This window comes from Plectrocnemia conspersa, unplaced genomic scaffold (assembly GCF_051122295.1).
Source record: "Plectrocnemia conspersa isolate PC_06_02 unplaced genomic scaffold, ASM5112229v1 ptg000002l, whole genome shotgun sequence".
Classification (NCBI taxonomy): Eukaryota; Metazoa; Arthropoda; class Insecta; order Trichoptera; family Polycentropodidae; genus Plectrocnemia; species Plectrocnemia conspersa.
In genome coordinates this window covers 6264640-6284105 of record NW_028277166.1, presented here as the reverse complement: position 1 = coordinate 6284105, position 19466 = coordinate 6264640, and the positions used below count along the sequence as shown (strand labels likewise).

At 28.8% G+C, this 19466-nt stretch overlaps 1 protein-coding gene across 7 annotated transcripts in view; it reads right to left on the bottom strand.

Moving 5' to 3' along the window:
- The window catches only part of LOC148237454 (uncharacterized), a 104973-nt gene that overhangs the window by 3568 nt on the left and 81939 nt on the right, over nucleotides 1-19466 (bottom strand). For 2 of the 7 annotated variants that reach the window (XM_088181715.1, XM_088181717.1), the window contains exons 6-16: nucleotides 18244-19454; nucleotides 17930-18168; nucleotides 17491-17861; nucleotides 17224-17418; nucleotides 16852-17151; nucleotides 16477-16775; nucleotides 14353-14398; nucleotides 9128-9270; nucleotides 5090-5207; nucleotides 4576-4867; nucleotides 1050-1173 (exon numbers count right to left, since the gene is read on the bottom strand). In XM_088181715.1, coding sequence (XP_088037841.1) covers nucleotides 1050-1173; nucleotides 4576-4867; nucleotides 5090-5207; nucleotides 9128-9270; nucleotides 14353-14398; nucleotides 16477-16775; nucleotides 16852-17151; nucleotides 17224-17418; nucleotides 17491-17861; nucleotides 17930-18168; nucleotides 18244-19454 — 3338 coding nt within the window. The remainder of the gene's footprint in view (nucleotides 1-1049; nucleotides 1174-4575; nucleotides 4868-5089; nucleotides 5208-9127; nucleotides 9271-14352; nucleotides 14399-16476; nucleotides 16776-16851; nucleotides 17152-17223; nucleotides 17419-17490; nucleotides 17862-17929; nucleotides 18169-18243; nucleotides 19455-19466) is intronic. The other 5 variants (XR_015808923.1, XM_088181719.1, XM_088181716.1 and 2 more) reach the window with 4 other exon arrangements.

The following is a 19466-nucleotide window of genomic DNA, read 5'->3' as shown; positions in this document are numbered from 1 at the left end:
TCAATAATCATAGGTAATTTATGTACATATATAAATTGTATGTAATTAATTTTTCTGGAGCAATTTCCTAATGTATAATGTTCAGCGATTCCTATTAAGATGTTTAAAAATACGTTTCAATAATAAATAATTGTTTAATAAAACTACTGCTCATTAAATTAAATTTCAAAATAAGTACAGACTTGGTTAAAATATTTTTTTTTAAATTTAAATCATTCTATAATTCAATTTACTTTTTATTTTTATTTTTGCAGTATTACTGGTTTAAGCACATACCGCTGATATAATAATATACTATCTAGTTTTAAAAAATACAACACTATTTGCGTAATTCATTAATTTTTAGAAATAAGCTAATGCTTTTTGAATTGAATTCTACATTTTTTAAATAAACTCCTAACGAATATGTATTAGTTTTATCATTAAAAACATTGCTGAAAATAAAGATTAACTAAGAAAGAACGGTCTGTATTTTTATTATATATTAATTACTTTAATATATTTATATTCATAAAAATACCACTTAAATAAATAAAAATTACTCATTCAAATAAGTTTTGCTTCAATTTTTTACATACAATATTTTGTAAGACTCAGTGCTCATATCTGGTTACTAATATTTATAAATTTTAATGCAATATCCTTATATTTACATCAATATAGTAAGCTAGAGGTGTCCACATCTAAAGTACGTTAAAATAATAAGCTAAAGAAATGAATTTAGATGATTTAAAGTTGCTTCCGTAATCTGACAAAAAGACAATCTCAAAGAAACTTGATCACGCAAATTCTTAAGACTTCAGCATTTCCGAATTTTATTTATAATACTATTACAAAAATATGCGTTTATTTAAGTCACTAAATAATACTAAACTAATAGTGTCTTAAATGTTTTTTTTTTAAATATAATTAATGAGTTGCTTTATATTCGTGCATAATTTTAATGTACCCGGTATTATGGATCACTATAACTTCTTAGAAAGCTTGATTTTATAGAATGACCGAAGGCATGTTTTCATTTTATCGATCGAGGGGGTGAGTATCCTCACCTGGGCGGCGTGAGTAAGCGACCCCCCTGGGAGAGGTCCGAGCCGGAGCTGCTGGGGGCTCTGCGCCCTCTGGCGAACTCCCTCCGGTAGTTGTCCGAGTCGTTGGCCGTCTCCGACCACCCACCTGTCCATTTACCATTTTTACCATTACCGAACGATTGGCTAAAGTGACCCGAGATGACTTTGCTGCTTTCGTGTTTCAGTTATGACACACTTCCGCTGTCGGCTGTCAGTCGATGTAACAAATTTGACAGCCCGGATATTGTTGTACCAAATTGACCACCGCACCCTTATCGGTCATTTATAAAGTTCATAGTATGGCAAGAAAATATCGGACTATTATATATTATATCCGGACAAAGACTTATTATAGCTTCAATATTTGAGAAATCGAATCAATGACTAAACAAATATAAAATTGCTTGACTATCTCATACTGACTAGTTTTTTTAAATATGTGAGATATTGTAAAAATGATTTTTCTTATATAGTAAAATGTATATTGTATCATTTAATAATTATCTAATATTTGTATTAAATAAATATAGTAGGTATTTAAAATAATAATAATAAACAAGTCCAATTCGATACAAATTAGTAAATATAAGCAACAATTATTTGGTAAGTAGTAAAACACTAGACGAAAAATCGAAGTCTGTAAATCAGAGATAATCATTAGATGTGACTATACACGACCAAGTGAGCTTAGGAAAATCTAAGAAAATCGATCGAAATTATAATTATTTATTAATCACTAATTCTGTTTTCCGAAAAAACCATAGACACACTAGGGTCCATATGAGATTCGAACTCGGCTCTATAAGGCATTATTCACCGATTTATATCATGCTAATTTTTTTTTAACAGTTAAAAAATATTCTGCTTAAAAATAATAGGCTACATATGGAGTTCACAAAATTAAAGGGTAATAAAACGAATGTTAAAAGGACCTGTTTGATGGTAATAAAACTAATTGATATGTGATTTTTTAGTATACTAAGAATCTATGTGTTGTTTTAATAATGTTAAAGCATAAAAATTTGCACTAAAAACCTTAAAAAATATTTTTGCCGAGTAGGTTTCAAAGTCGTACTGGTTAAAAATTTTACAATCTAAACAACTTATTTATGTTATTTTATTCCAGAAAATTTTAGGAGTTTGTTACGACTGAAATAATAATGATAATAATATTAATTATTCGTTTTATGTACATAATTATTTATGTCTATATATATTGCTAGTAGATCTATCTATTATAAAACACTTTATTTGTAAAAAATACAACATTATTCCGATCGTTATAATATATATTTGAGAATGCTTAGAAAATATATTTTGAGCAGTTAATAAATATTTGGGATTAGATTTATATCTCTTAAATTTAATTGTGCTAAAAATAAATTAATCTCTGTTGCTTATAAATATACTAAATTTTGGTTTATGACACTTTCGTATTATCAAAAGTTGCTACAATAAGAACACAATTTTCAATTCAAGTTTTATTGAGAAATGACTTATTTTTTATTATTTAAAATTGAAGTAGAAATGTTCTGATTAATTTTGAAATTAAATATGGTTTAAATTGTTACCCTTTTGATTACAAATTTACACAAAATTAGCTAAGGGTTTTAGCATAACATTCACTATTTTTTGTAATGCGTTGTTCCTTTGCCTTAAAATTATCTAAAAATATCAACAAGCCATTAATGAAACTTGCGTTTTACTTTAAGAATTTCAATAAGAAGTGGTCGATATGACAATATTAGGGGTCGATTGGGGATCGATGGAGAAAATTTGATTTTAAATCAATAATATCATTGCTATATAAATCGTTTAGACTGTTTTGTCAAAAATAGTAATTTAATAAAAAAAATATGTATTCTTAAAAAAGTCAATTTTTAAATGGTTCAGATAGAAATATTACTATTATTCATTAGATAAGATATATTAAAAAAACATTGCTTAGGTTGAAAAAAAAACACATTTTTTTCATTGCCTCCTATTTTGATTATTTATGTAAATAGCTAGTAGAAAACAGTCAAAATAAAAACTAGTGGCGTCTTTCTTAACAATTAAACTCAACAAAATTGTTTAAGTTGAAAAAAAAACACATTTTTTGTCACTGACTTCTGTTTTGATTAATTATACAGTTAAAAAAATAATTTTAAATATATACTGTAATCCAATAATTTTTATATGTAATAGTTTTCAACATGTTTTTATTTAATACAAATCTATGAAAATGTCTAGTAGAAAACAGTCGAAATAACAACCAGTGGCGTCTTATAAACAATTAAATTCAATAAATAATTGGCGTATTACAGAACGAATTTGCTATTTTATAGCATTTAAAATAATGCATAACGAAATTTCTGATTGTATGTGACTTTAACAATCTCAATTATAGTTTATCCATGAGATTGATCTTAATTATAATTATAGTATTAATTTGAACTTATATTATGGGAATTATTAAAATGAGTTTTTTAGATGCTGAAATATATTATAATAACCCACTTTTGTAAGTAGCACCACAATAAAAAAATAAAATAAAGTTTATTTTGCTAAGCGAAAGACTAAAAACAATATTTGGAGTTTATTTTTTAACAAAAAGTACAGTAAAATCTCAGTATAGCGAAAAAAAATTTCGTTATATTGAATGTTAAGAAGATGATTAATTTTTAATTGCCATATTACTACAGCATTAAAATAACCGCTTACAAGATGGACACTAATGAACAAAATCAAATTTGTTAAAAAATGTTTTATAAAAAAAGTTTTGAGGGTCGGCGAAATACCTTGAATGTCACTTGTGAACACATCTGACACACCCCAATTTAAAGACGAACTGAATTCAGAGAAATATTGTGGCAAGTTGTAACGTTACTCTCAAATTCGGATCAAAATATTTCGTTATACTGAGATCAGTCTTCGTTACAATGAAAAATTTTTATATTAAAGATTTCTGGGACAAATTGAAGATTAGTTATACTAAAAATTTCGTTATTTTGGTATTCGTTACAAAGAGTTTTACCAAAGTAAACATCGAAAATATTTATAGATAGGTAGAAAATATAGTTTCTTTTCTTAAAACATATTTTATTCATCCCTTTATATTTTTAATTAGCATTAGTGGTTGATATGCCATTAATAATATTGTGACGTAATACCACGTATATTGAAAATCGATTCTTATAAGCATTTACTCTACTTGTTTCAGTCCATACTTTTTTGCCATATTCTATAACGGTCGCAGCAAAGTCATTCAAGGACACTGTTTAATAATTCAAATATAATTAGCATATAGCATGCATTTAGTTATTATAAGATTATGCTTATATAATTTTGACATCAGAGCATAACAAAGCGCCTTTCCAGTTTATAAGTAAGTAAGCTTATCGCCTCATATTTTTTTCACAAGCAGCTAAGCGCTAACACTTCGTGTTATATGCATTACGTTCACGCGATATGTTCAATGAACTCTATTGCAAATTTATATTTTATTATGTACATTTACATCATATACCTGTCCTGTGAGCTGTATGAGGAGCTCTCGGCATGTTATAGCAAGCAGGAGGATGTGGATGCAGAGCCGGAGCTGCTGGAGTTCTTCTGTAATCTCTGTATTCTCTCGTGTCTTGCCGATATTCTGATAGCACCCTAGTGGCTGGTGCTCTAGCTCCTTGGTTGCTGTTGGTAGATCCTCCTTGGCCTTCAATAGAGCTATTAGAAGCATCTGAATTCCTGCTTCTTCTGGGATGAGCTCCGTTTGTACCAGATGGACTGGAAGACACCGCTCCTTCGGGTTCCGACCGACCCTGTAAATGAAAGTTTTTATGGAAAAAAGTACGTTACGCTCACTGAAGATGTGTATCATTGGCATATCAGATGCATCGCTTAGCTGAGCTCGTTTCCGCTATGGTTTTGTGAAAGTGTTATTTCATAGATAGGCAGATGAGTCATAGGTTTAATTGTGGCTAAGGTATATTATTTCCTACTTATTTATATGATCATGATGCTCTTCAATAAAATAAAATTACCTGAGCTCCCCAAGAGTTTGGCAAACTAGAGCAGGATTCGTCCAAGCTGACCAATCTGAGCTGCTGTCTGATCGAAGCCTTTTCTCGCGCCCTCTTTCTCTGGAACTCCTCTTCGACTCTGCAAATAGACAAAAGACAGTATTATGCAAAAGTTAACGAACTACACACGTGTGTTTTCGAAAGCCAATTAAGAAATTTGAAAACGTGCGAGCTCGTTTGACTCTTCTCTCTCTCTGTTTCACTTTGTTCACACGATCCGTGTAGGCCGGTTTCTCCATTCGTAAACATCACAATGAGTAGAATTAGTTTATATGTATAATGAAAATGAAAAAAAAAACGCTGTTGTAAAACCGCATAGTTTTTTCTCTGTTATTGCCGAATTCATTCGTTTGACATTCATTCGGAGACGACAATGGAGAAGAATAACAAAAAAGCGGGCGATTGCGCAATAGACGACGATTTATTATGTGCACTTGTTATGGTAATAGTTGCTATACAAATATTTTTTTGTTAGATACACACACGCAATTTTGTTAGAGCTAGTTTTTTAAGAGTGAAACCGAATATAAGATTTATTATAATCCGCAATCGGACCAACACGAAAGCAATTCATATTTAATATCTAATTTGTATTTATTTTATACTAATTATTTTTTATTTTGATATTATTGCTACAAAAAAAAATATTATAAGACATATACCATGAATAAAAAAAGAATATTAATTATCTTTACTTATCATCAATTATTAAAAAAATATTTAAATACGTTTGTTTTTATTTTGTAATAATAACTTAATAATAAATAATGTATGTATGTAGTTAATTTAAATTAAAATAATAACATATTTGTGAGTTTAATTTTAATTTAGCGAAAATCGTAAATTGATTTATATTTTATTGAAAATATTATGACATACTGCTTGATATTATATTCTTTACACAATAATGGCAAAAACTGTTATTTTTTCATATATTTTTTTTAATCAAAGAAATATATATAATAATACTATAAATATAAATTATTGTAATAAATAACTGACGATATAGAATATTTATTTTTAAATATTTATGAACCATGATTTCTTATTTATTTTCATTATTTAAATTAATTTTTCATTGTATTAAATTAAGCTAAAAATAATTTAATAAGAAAAACTATATTTAAAGACCGTATCAGCGTATCAGTAGAGTGCAAGGCTTATAATAACTCAATAGATTTTAAATTTAACTAAAAAAATAGCTACTGGGGTATTTACTAAAAAAATCATCTCTATAAAATAAAAATAATATTATTAAATATTAGAAAGAAACTCGTGTTGTTATTATTTGCTATTTAATACGCATAATCTGCAATAACGACTTTGTAAATTTTATTAATAAAATAGTTTTAGTGTAATTTATTGCTCTGTATAGAAAAAATATAGAAAATAATAATTATAATAATTTTCAATGATACTCTTTTTAGTGTTCATATTATCTGTTGCAGCAATAACGATTTTAAAATATTGTTTTCTAAGTGTTTATAATACATATATACCATAAAGGGCATACCAGCGTATTGGTAGAGTGAAAGGCTTATATTGTTTTAGTCTAAATCTAAATAATACAATTAATTTAGAGATAATCTATTGACTAAACAAATTATACCCTAAAAATAATAAAAAGAAACTCAATTTTTGTGTTGATACTATCTTCATCTAATTTCCATATGATTGTATAAATACATACGCAAAATATTGTTTTCTAAATGAAACTAAAGTAGACAGATGTACAAATATATTTTAGTTTGATCTGTAAACAATTCGTTATTTATGTTTATACATATAGTAAAAGCCGTAACAGCGTATAAGTATAGTGCAAGGCTTATATTACATCAACCTACTATGTTTGATTTTAAATTAAAAGAAAAAAAGCTCAGGGATAATTTATTTATTGTATTATACTAAAATTTTAAAACTCTAGAAAATTAAAAACGATCATTTTTTTGTGAACTTATAAATACGCATAATATGAAAAAACGAAGTTTCATAAATAAAACGAAAAAAAACATTTTTTTTAAGGAGCAAATATATTAAAATTTGAGTTGAAAATAATTTATTTTTTATTACATACATATAATATATAAAATAAGAGTCGTAGTAGCGTATCGGTTGAGTGCTAGGCTTATATTAACGCAATAAAATAGCTTCAAAGGGAATTTATTGCCTAAATTTTTTATAATATTAAAAAAATAAATATTATAATAACATTAAAAAAACTCGTATTTTTGTATTAATAACAATTTGAAAATATATTTTATTAAGTAAAACGTGAATAAATGTTTTTTAAAGATATGCAAATATATGCCCATTAAAACAAGAGTGATATCAGCGTATCGGTGAAGTGCCAGGCTTGTATTAGCTCAGTGGACTGTTATTGATTTTAAATTTATTTCATAATGTTAGTTCACGTATAATTTTTTGATTAAAAATTTTATATATATATATTTAATTATATTAAATTAAGATCATTCGTAACCTAACAGGTCACGATGGTTTAAAACAATAAACGTATTATTTCAATACACAAAAAACATATGTAAACATAATCAAAATAATAAAAAAGAATGAAAAAATCATAAAATATAAAAATTAAATGATACGAACTAGACCAGCTCCTCGTAGCTTACATTAAACAGGTCAATCTGTAATGCCAGCGTATTAGGGAGCCGGATGGCTTAAGTTGAGTTGGAGAGTTGGCAAGAGCGGACATCTTAGACCCAACGGTAATCAAAAGAGGACGCGATCGTGATTCTCCAATTTATTTAATAATAATTTATAAGCATATGAAAATAAATATTGTTGTAATATTTGAAACAACTTATTGTTTTGTTGATATTATTTGTTATTTAATTATGCCTGCATATAATTTTAATATATGAATATAATTACGCATAATTAGCTATATGATAAAACTAAAAAAAAAACATTTTTTTTTTCAAATTTAAGTTTAAAAGCTATTTTTTATTATCTATATACAATAAGAGTAATATCTGTGGCAGAGTATTGGTAGAGTGACAGGATTTTAATAGCCTAAGAGACTTTTATTGATTATTACAGTAAAATTGTATTGTAATTATGTATAATATAGCTTTAGGGGTAATTTATTGACTAAAATATAATACTTCAAAATTAAAATATTAGTATAGAGTTTTTTTGTTAATATTGTTATAAATACGCGTCATCGGCAATAACCATTTAAAAATATAGTGAGTATGATTAAAATACTAAAGAGGAATTATTTTGGAGAGGTGCAAATATTCTGATTTGAACTAAAAATAATTTGTTAATATTATCTATATATAATATAAGTAGAGTGCCAGGCTTATAAGAACCCCAAAGACTGATTCATGAGTATAACTGAATTTAAATAATAATATGAATTTATTGACTGAAAATATTATGATTCGCGATCATTGATTGTCTGAAGAATTGTTATACGTTGTAACGTTTTATGTTAACACCTCTTGTGTTTCATTAATCTACAATAATAATATTGAGAAAATGATTTATAAGATATTTTTTATATATCAAATATTTTATTAATAATATTTTACAGATTTTTTAAAATTAAATATAAATTTACCTGATATTTTATTTTTTACAGGAAAAATTGACAGTGCTGTTTTTAGTGAAAATGGAATCAAATTGATTACTAAAGTTTTTACAGCGTATGTTTTAAAAGCGTGGAAGCAAATAAATATATTATTTAATCATAAATTGCCATATTATTACCTTTTAAGTAATAATAAAATATGTTTAATGTATAATCAATTTAAAATCTGAAAACAGTGATATATTTTTATAATTAATATTTTAATGCTGAAAAAAATATATTTACTAAAGTATATAATATGTATTAGCCATCGATATATAAATATAATTCATAAAGTTGACAAACTGTCTTTAATATATAAGAAACATCAGCTCTAGATATGATGAAACCTATAGTTTTATTATATTTATAAAAGTTTTAATAAAAATAGATATCTTTATTACCTCCTCATGGCTTCCAGCTCGCTGAGTCTCTGCTTCTCCTTAGTCTCTGCCTCCTTGGACAGCTTCTCAGCTAGTCTCCTCCTCTCGATCTGCCTGACGGTGCTCTGGAACGTGAACCTTTTTCCTTTGGACCTCGGCTTCGACTGCGACACAAAAATCAACCAGTTCAACGTCCGTACTTCCACAGACAACTCTTGGGAACAGAACACTATGTGAAAGTGTTTTTATTGTGAGCAAATGAACGACGTGCGAACACAACCGCTAGCCGAAGCGCACAGAGACGCACTTTGCGACGCGTCCATCACCGTTTCATTGCGGCGACAGGGTTAGCAAAAGTTTTTTCTCTTTGGGATCGGCAATTAAGATAAAGATTTAGAATATGGTGTGCGCGAGACAGACGTACGTAATTATATGTGTGTGTGCGCCTTTTGAGAATTTATGGGCATAGAGCGCTCGCGGGCTTAGAAGAGGCTCGCTGGAGAGGACCTTCAAAATATTCTGACTTCACGACACGAATTATCTCTAAAACGTAGTATATTTATCTACAGGGTGAAGGATGCGAAATCGATCATAAAATAAAATATCTTTAGTCCTCATCTATTCCATTTCAAAAGCCTCCGGATATCCATTCATAAAGTTACTGCGAAGATTAATATATTATAAATCATAACATTTATCTCAATCCAGTATTTAAAAATAATCAGTACAATTTTTTTTGATTCAAGTGGGTAAAAGTGATCATATAATCTTGATTAAGGATAAATAATTTGATGGTAATATTATCATTTTAAAATATTTGTACATATTAGAATAGTTGTTAACTTTTGCAATGATCTATTTACAATAAATACAAGTAATAATAAACCATTTGTTTCGAAACCAACATAAACTTAATCAAAGTATCAATTAAAAATAAAATATTACCTTGGTGCTAGTAGTAAAATTAAATTATACAATACAAAATTCAGCAAGTCTAACACAAATGTACAATTTTTTTTAAAAATTGCACCATAACAAGTTTTTATCCACAAAATAGCACTATTAGATGTATGTATATACAATATATATAGTTTTTTTCAAACAGATATTATTTTTCAACATTTCTGCTTTGATAAAATACTAAAAAATATTTATTTGCAATCTTATGATTGATAACTAATTTATTTTTAACAGTCAGTATACAAAAACATCATCATAAAACAACAACATTGAGATCGATATTTTTCGTCACATTTATAAATTATGAATTAACTATTTATATATTACTATAATTTATATATTAACTAACAATATATTTCATATCATATATCAGTATATTTGTTTTCAACAGTCAATGTACAAAAGCATCGTTTAACGCGTGATCATCACATGCTCTTAAATTTATTGCCTGCGATTAGTCGGACATCGTGAGGGATGGGGCCAGTGTATATGAGTACACAGAGTAGTTTTTTTTTTGAGGTACTTATATTTATATATATTTTTTTGAGGTTGTTATATTTATATATATTTTAAATATTAAAATCATTGGCATGTTCTACGTGTATTTTTTTATTTTTATTTATTTCTAGAATTACAAATGTTATGTTGCTCCTGATTCTGCCCTGTCCTCATTGATCACGTAAATTCTGTGTGTATTTGATTTTGTCCACTATTTTTTGTCAGTCTTATGTAATTATTATTAAAAATAAAAAAAAAATTTTTAATGTATTTAATAACACGACAATTTTTTCAAAAACGTATATAATTGATCTATAAATTGTAAAAAATATTTTTTTTTATTTTGTAATAAAAAATTCACAGTTTCAAACAACATAGATCTGTATTTATTTTTATTTGTTTTTAAATTAAATAAATGAAATGTTTTTAAGTCAAATTAAGTTAATTGTATTTTGACCAAATATTGATAATTTAACGGAGAATTCGGAGTTTCCCTATATTTGCTATTTTCAACTGTTCGAATATGAAATTGATAAAATATTCGAATATTAGAGCGGTATCGCCGTACATGTACGGCGATCAATATTTCACTGTATTGAAGTACCCCAGATAGTTATATATTTACATATATAACTGAAGAAATAATAAATAAAAAACATTATATGTGTATAATATTTTTTTATGAATTAAAGAGTACGTAAATGATCATAACAAAAAATATATTATATAAATTTTATATAAAAATATTGAGAGCCTCTAAATTGATATAAAAAAATGTCACAAAGCAGAAAAATTTATAAAAAATATGTATTATAAATTTAATATTAAAAAAAATATTAAAATATTTAAAGCAATCAGACAATTAAACACTGATTTTTCTCTTGAATTTACTATAAATGCAATATAAATAACAACAAAAATAGTTATGGAAAAATACGTAAAATTAACTCACTAGTCAATTTACAAATGTGTTTCAATTAGCTCACTACTCAAAGAGTTAAATAATTAAAAATGGTTCATAAATACATACATATTTATATCCATTATTTTTATAGAGTATTACATGTTTGATACTTCAAATTAGTACAAAGTTAAATTTTAATTATATCAGCTGCCAAAAATACTAAAAAAACTGTTTTCATAATGAATTTCTATATGAAGACTTTAAATTAAAAATGAATCGTATTGATTTAAAGAGATAAAAAAATCACTGTACAATATTATTTCAAATATATGATTGATTTCTGAAACTTCCGCAATTAAAAAGTGTTTTTTGATTCAGTATTTTGTTTGTCTGTTATAATTGCAGCTATAAATAAAATCAAGATAAGATAAATTTCACAAAACAAAAAGGGTAAAATTGGTCTGTAAATAATGCAAAACTGCGTTGAAGAAAAAAATTTCTATAAATTTGTTCAAAATATGAACAGGGATAATGATAAGTATATCGAACGTGTATCAGTATAATGTGCTTTAGAGCTTATAGTAAGGGCGTAAACCCAAACTTCCCATCTCTTTTTCAATTATGAATAATAATGAAATGAATAGCTATCGAACTGACTGTCTTAACGCAAATGGAGTGTACATGAGTTGTTGTAATACACAAAAAATAATAAATTACTGTATTTTTGGAGTTGATCGTTTTCACTTCTATTATATAAATATAACAACGAACAGTACGAATATTCTAATAAAGAATAGTTGAAAAACAGGAAATATATTTGGTATTCAAATATTCGAATGATAGATTTGGAGTTTCTAGTTGCTATACATACATAAAAAGAAAGTGTTAGTGTGGTATAAGATTCACAAATAATCCTTCGAATACAAATTTAATATAAATATGTATATCGTCGCTATGATATACAAATATACTGACATTTAAAGTATTTTTATACCAAATTTTACAAACAATTTTGCTACTTATGAGCGTTTATGATAAAGTTGATTAATTTACTAAAATACCATGACGAAAATATTTACACACTAAATAAATCCTAAGACAGATTAATTTAAAATTAAGTGGAATATGTCACTAAATAAAGACATATTTAATTTTAATTTTAAGGAAAACTCGCATATTATATTAACATTTATACAAGAGACAACCCTAACAAAAATAATTAATTAAATAATTGTTAATTATTATATTATATTTCAATGCAAGCTATGTAAATTAAAAATAAGCATACAATACTAGCTAATGAAACTATTTGTGAGTGTATTCATATTATAAATTCAGGATGTACTGTTTTTTATTTATTTATTTCGAGGCTGGAAACACTAACAAATGTAGACAATGCCCATGTTTTATACTAATTAAAACTAAAAATTCCAACTAAGATGTTAATTATCACAACCTTGATTTTCCACCAAATCAAACTCTGGCTCATGTTTTCGACTCAGTCCACCATTGTTAACCATCCTTGAAAACGTGTCTAGGTAATGTGGCCATAACTGTCGGACCTAACGACGAAACTATTATATATGACATATGGCACACGTAAGAAAATTTTATGCAAATAGCAGCACTTGAACACAAACGCTTTCTGCCTTAACAAAGTATGTCCCAAGAATTCAAGCATTTTTTTGTCAAACACTGAAGATTACCGTTTTTGCTCAAGCAAGAAGATCAAACAGAGTTATTCAATTGGACAAAAACATTGATGTGCATTGAAGATTGAAGATCGATCGAGCCATTAATCGATGTCACAATTGTGACACTTTAAAACGACCTCGTAACGATGCTATAATGCAATAAAATATTTATATAACGCTACTGATGTTCCAGTGTAAACGCTGGCACATGAAAAGGTCGATGTTGAATATGAAATGTCGGAATTTATGCAAATATTTAATTATATAATAAGTCTACATGCAGTTAAACATATCTCAGATATTCTTATAGTTTTGTAGTTCAATTGTATATACTATATATACAATAGATCGATTTGGCTTTTTATGTATGATATTATTCAAGATAGAGAGAAAAATCATATGCAGAAAAAATGATGGCACTTACTTACTTTAACCACTTTGCTTTCGATTAGAAATAAATAAAGCTTATAATCCAGAGAAAAACATTAAAACCATAACCTAAATTTCCAAGAGTTCAACTTGATCCTCGATACGACTTCGAGAATACATGACCACATTTAAAACTGTTGTGTTTAAAAATAATTTAAATAAAAGTAATATAGAATAATTTTTTAATTTACATCAAGTTTGTGCTTAAAATAATACTATTTCATACTAACTAATCTTTAATAATAAATTAGAATAAGTCATACGTCTTCGCGTACACATAATAATAATTCAATAAAAAAAATCGTAGGATGTCATATCATAAAATTCGATTCTTAAGATATATTACGACTATGTATGATCGGTGTTGTGTTAAGAAAAAAAAAGTTCAAGGCTGTTGGTAGCCAGAGGCTTATTGTGACCGCATTGTTTCACACAGCGCTTCATAAGCCACCATTGGAGCTCCTCAAACGTTAAAAAAAGCACCCGAAACCAATACGTGACTGGGATATTTGAGAACCGTCGCTGGAGTGAAAAGTGCTAACCGATTGCCTCAACTGAACCCAAATTGGAAAACGCTACGGTTGCGCAATTTTTCGCAACGACTACGCACCATGATTTTCCAACGTGCAAAGTCTAATGATATGGTATTATATTCATATACAAAAAATGTGTTATGCGAACGAACATGTGTTCTGTGTTGTTTTATAATCAATTAATAATGAGTAAGTGTTGACAAAGTGTGAAAAATATTTATTACTCACCGATGCTCCTCTGTTTGTTATGAGTTCGCCGCTGGATTTGCTTCTGCTGAAAAAAATAATGTTTAATAATATTTTATGTAATAATTTAAATAGAGTAATATAAAATAATAATTAAATCATTTAGATATAAAAGATGTGGTTGTGTTTTGGCAGTCAAGTTTGATCGAAGATTTTACATTATATTTTGTTTTATAAATAGAATAAGGTGTAGTTTATTGGCGTGAATTTTTGAGAGAACCTTTGTCCATGATGCTATATATATGTACACTTATACAGTGAAATCTCAGTATAGCGAAGCTCACGGACCGAAGGAAGATGATATATTTTTATTTTATTTTTAATTACCATATTACTACAGCATTAAAAGATCGACAGATCGTTTTTTGCCCATTTTTAAAGATACCGTAATGAACACAAGATAATTTGTAAAAAAAAAATTTTTTTTAAAAAAAGTTTGAGGATCGGCGAAACACTTTAAATGTCATTTGTGGACACATCCAGCACACGCTAAGTCAAGGACGAACTGAATTTGGAGAAATATTGTGTCAAGTTGTAACGTCATTCTTAAATTCTGAGCAAAATATTTCGTTATACTGAGATCAGTCTTCGTTACAGTGAAAACATTTTGTATGAAAGTTTTTTGGGGACAAATTGGAGATCCGTTGTACTGGGAATTTCCTTATTTCGGTATTCGTTACAAAGATATTTCACTGTGTATCCAAACAGAAGGGCTATGAATGGTACAACCATATCTAAGACAACCGCTAATATGCCAATAGAGATTTCATCAGAATTTCTTTAACGAGTGTGTGGTTATGACGTAAAAACAAGGTCCAATCGTTTAAATGGAAGCGTCTTAAAGAGCCAAGACAAGAAAAGCACGTTAAGTTCGATCAAATAGCAAAGTTCTTCTTACTGTTTTCATTTTATCAAAAAGTTATAGTTTACTAAAAAGTATTACCAGAAGGTCGTGCGGTCAATGATAAATATTAGCTTATAATTTTATGGTATTTTCTTAAGAAAATCTTACTCAAAACGACCGATTTTTTTGTAAATGACTATTGGATTTTACACCACGATAACGCACTGGCTCACACTTCATTACTGATTCGTATTTTTTTGTACAAAAACTAAACCGTCTATAATCTGTAGCTATCTTATTTTCTAGATCTAGCCTTCTGTGTCTTTTTCTGTTCCAGCAGATTGAAAACAGATAAAAAAGCTTTAAAACCATTAAGAATATTTATGAAAAATAGTCAAGGGAACTGAAAACTATACTATATAATGCATTTCATAAATATTATCCGGATTAAAAGAAATGCTATCATTAGTGTAATAAATCTGATAACTAGTTTAGATCAGGCGCTATCAGTATTACAGAATAGAAGAGTATTTTTTGATAAAGAATAAACATCTTGTGATTTTTGATCTTAGCTTTTTTATAAAATATATTATGTTTTTAAAGTCAACATTATGTAGCACTATTTAAAATAATTTTAATTTGGTTATATCTATGAATCTAACCTATATACTATTATGTATTATGTAGTGATTTGTGTTAATATGTTTCTCAAACTGTGTTGAAGTAATATATTAATTTTATATATTTTACTACACTTATTTTACTATAGCATTATTTTACTATTTTTTTTTAAATTTGTTTTAATTTTTTCTAATTTAGCTTTGTTGTATTTGTTTTTGTACACTGACTCTTTAGAATAAGAGTGTAGTCTATCTAGACTTTAAATTAGAAATAGTCACTCTCAATTCCTAAAACACATGTGCTTAATATAAATTCAGTGCAAAAGATCCAAAAAGATGTTTCTCTTATTTCAACTATGTAAAATAAATACAAACATATCATATTATTGGTAATTTCTTTAAAAAATATATATTAAAATCAATACTTTTATAACTTAAACTTATATTTGTAAATAGCTTGTTATTATTTATTTTTAAATATTTTAAATTGGAATTTATAATAAAAAATCCGAGCTGTTGTTGAAAAGCACTGTAATTTTCTAATGAAGTAACCTCTGACTAATATGTTTTGAAGACGCCTTTAATTTGCATATGTTGTTTATCAATTACCATAAATTATTTAGTATTTCAATGTTAATATACCTCATCATTCGATACTGCGCATATTTGTCTTTATTGTCGATTTCGTTCTCCTCCATCTCTCCGTCGCTCTTCTGCTTTTCATTTTTCTGCTTCAGCTTATCGTCCGGCTGAACATCTTTATCGTACGATATGGAATAGGGTTGATCTTGACTAGGGTTTGCTGACTGCATGTTTGTCCTCGTAGTTCTCTGAGAGTCGTACTGAGGCAGATACATAACGTGCCCTCCTGTAGCCAAGTAAGAAAACGGAGGCTGAGGTCTCATGATGCACGGCATCACCGGAGGTAGTGTCTCGTCTTCCTAAATGCACAACAACAAAATTGAGCCGCTAAAGCATAGAAACGAAGAGAAAGATTTTTTGAAAGAGTTCTTCTACCTGATCCGACGAAGGAGGAGTTTGGTGCTGACCAGAGTCGTGCGATTTAGCAGTGGATAGTTTAAGGTTTGGTGCATTTAAACCGTTGTTTAGAGAGTTTGGTGCAGAGCGGCTCAAAAACCAATTATTATCAGGCTGTTCATCGGCACTGTTTTCTTCTATTTCTAATTCAGGCTTCTTAGCACCCAAAGCTACACCTAAAGCTCCCGAAACAGATTTGCGTAGTTTCTGGAGACTGTTGAACGGCTGCTGTAACTGCTTGTTCTGAAAGCAATCGTAAAGACATAACACACTTTTGGACTACACCTGGCGTGATTTTGCAATAACTGCATCATTTAATATATTCATTTAAATGGAAGTAAAGAATCGAACCTTGTCTCCGAGTTGGTTTAAATGTGTTTCTCTCGGAAGCGATAGACTGAAGACTTGTTGTCTTGCTGAAAATTTGGCAGGTGCACTATCCGTATTGGCACTGTGAGGAGAATCGACTCCAGCGTCTGAGCTACTCTCTTCTTCTAAATCTTGTTGAGGTGTCCAAGCAGATAATAATGGTCTCTTGGAAGAATCCTTAAAGCATAACCAATCAATTTAGCACTATAGAAAAATGTATTTTATTGATCTTCAAATATAATATAATACCTCTTTCCGAACTGGACTTGAAGGTGTAGTTGGGGTTCCAATATCGTCATTTGGCGGTCCAGCATCTCCTGATATACCACTATCTCCAGATTTATCGTGACTTCTAGGAGGTCTAGGCGCAGACAATAAAGCACCCCTCGATGATCTTCGAATTCGTTCTTCAGCAGGCGATGCATTATCTTCATTATTGGTATTATTGTTAGAAGCTTCTGTTTCGGTCTCTAAAGCTGCCAATAATCTCCAAGCAGCCGCTGGGGAAAATCTTGGAATTTCCAATTGCTTTTTAGGTAATGTAGGCCTCAATTGTAATGCTATTCCATGTGGATTATCTTCAATATCTGCTTCACTTGACAATGCTGACTCTGGTGAACCTAAAAATATTTTTGTCATTAACACACATGTAATGATATTAAAATTTTGCTTAAGAAAATTTTATCACCAGGTGGAAGCTCAATCCTTGTATTATATTCATTCTTAATGTTCTTCTTTGTTACTGGTAAAGGTTCTTCGTGGTAGGGTTTGGAATTCTGCATGTTTTTATAATTCATCTCTAAATGCCTTCGAACTTTTTCATGTGCGTCCATTTCTTCTTCTTCTTCCTCTTCTACTGCTGGTTTTGGTATAACATTTTTATCCATTCCAAAGTAAAATGATTTGTTTGGATGAATTTGTTGGTTTCTAAATAAAATACAATATATTTATTTATAGTCTTATGTATTGCATTAAAAATATAATAAAATAAATACTACTCACTTATCCCATTGTTCTTCTAACTTATTCCTAGTGGGTGATTGTTCAGGACTCGATTCTTTTCCAGAAGCCTGTCCCCTATCACCGATGGCTCTACTATCCCTCCTATTCCTCAAATTTTCTAAATTAGTTTTAGTTGGTAACACTTTAGTGCCGTTGACTTTAGGTGCAGTTTTAACTTCTTCTTTCTTCTGTGTATGAACTATTTTATCATCTTTCTTTTGCTTATGAACTACTCTAGGTAAACCATCTTTTGGTTTAATTTGCTTCGTTCGATCCAAAGTAACCATATTATTTTTTACAGCAGGTTCTTTAGTGACTCTTTTATCCTGCCTTTCTTTGTTGCTGTTAATTTTAGGTTCAGGTTTAGTTATCGGTGTTTTCTTATCCTTTTTAACATCTAAGTTAGAATCAGGTGAAGTTCTATTTACACTCCTCAACTTTCGAGTAGCCATCATTAATTCCGCTTGGAACTCTGCGGATGCCATTCCGTTTGGTATAGCGGAGACTGTTTTTTTATTTACATTTACTTCATCTAATCGATCCTTTAGTCTGACTTCAACGGGAGATTCTCCTCTGCCGTTGAATTTCATTTGATCTTCTAATAACATTTGCCGATCCATATGCAATCTACTGACGCCGTTTATTTCTTGCATCAAACTGTTATCAAACGATTTTTCTCTTCGAAGAACATTGCTGTTTTCGTTACCCTGCTTCTTGAATCTTTCTGAGTTCCTAAAAGCTTTGTTTGAATCAAATTTATCTTCTTTAGCTCTCGCCTTTTCTCTGTACATGTTTTGCTGCGAATATTTTGATCTCAACTGCTCTTGTTTGCTAAAAGCAGTTTGTAAGATGTTCTCTTCTCGTTTCAAAGACATTTGAGTCTGTATCATGTCTTCTTCTCTACTGCTCGGATACTTAAGATATTCGTCTCGATCGCGCGAAGGAGATCGCAATACCTTCTCTCTCTCGACGAACCGTGAACTTTCAAAGATGTCGTTCGGATATGGCTTGAGGTCTTCAAGTTCGTATGTTTTGGTTACAGGCGGAATACTGTGCACGTATCCGTTCATCTTTATTTCATGGTTGTGCTTGTGGCTCTTCTTAGTCTCTGCTCTTGTTTTAAACAGCCTTAACTTCCTGGATGGAACTTGCGGAGGTTCGTATGATTGTTGGGCGTTCCAAGAATCTGGCGATGAACCTCCTTGTTCATTCTGAAAGTATAA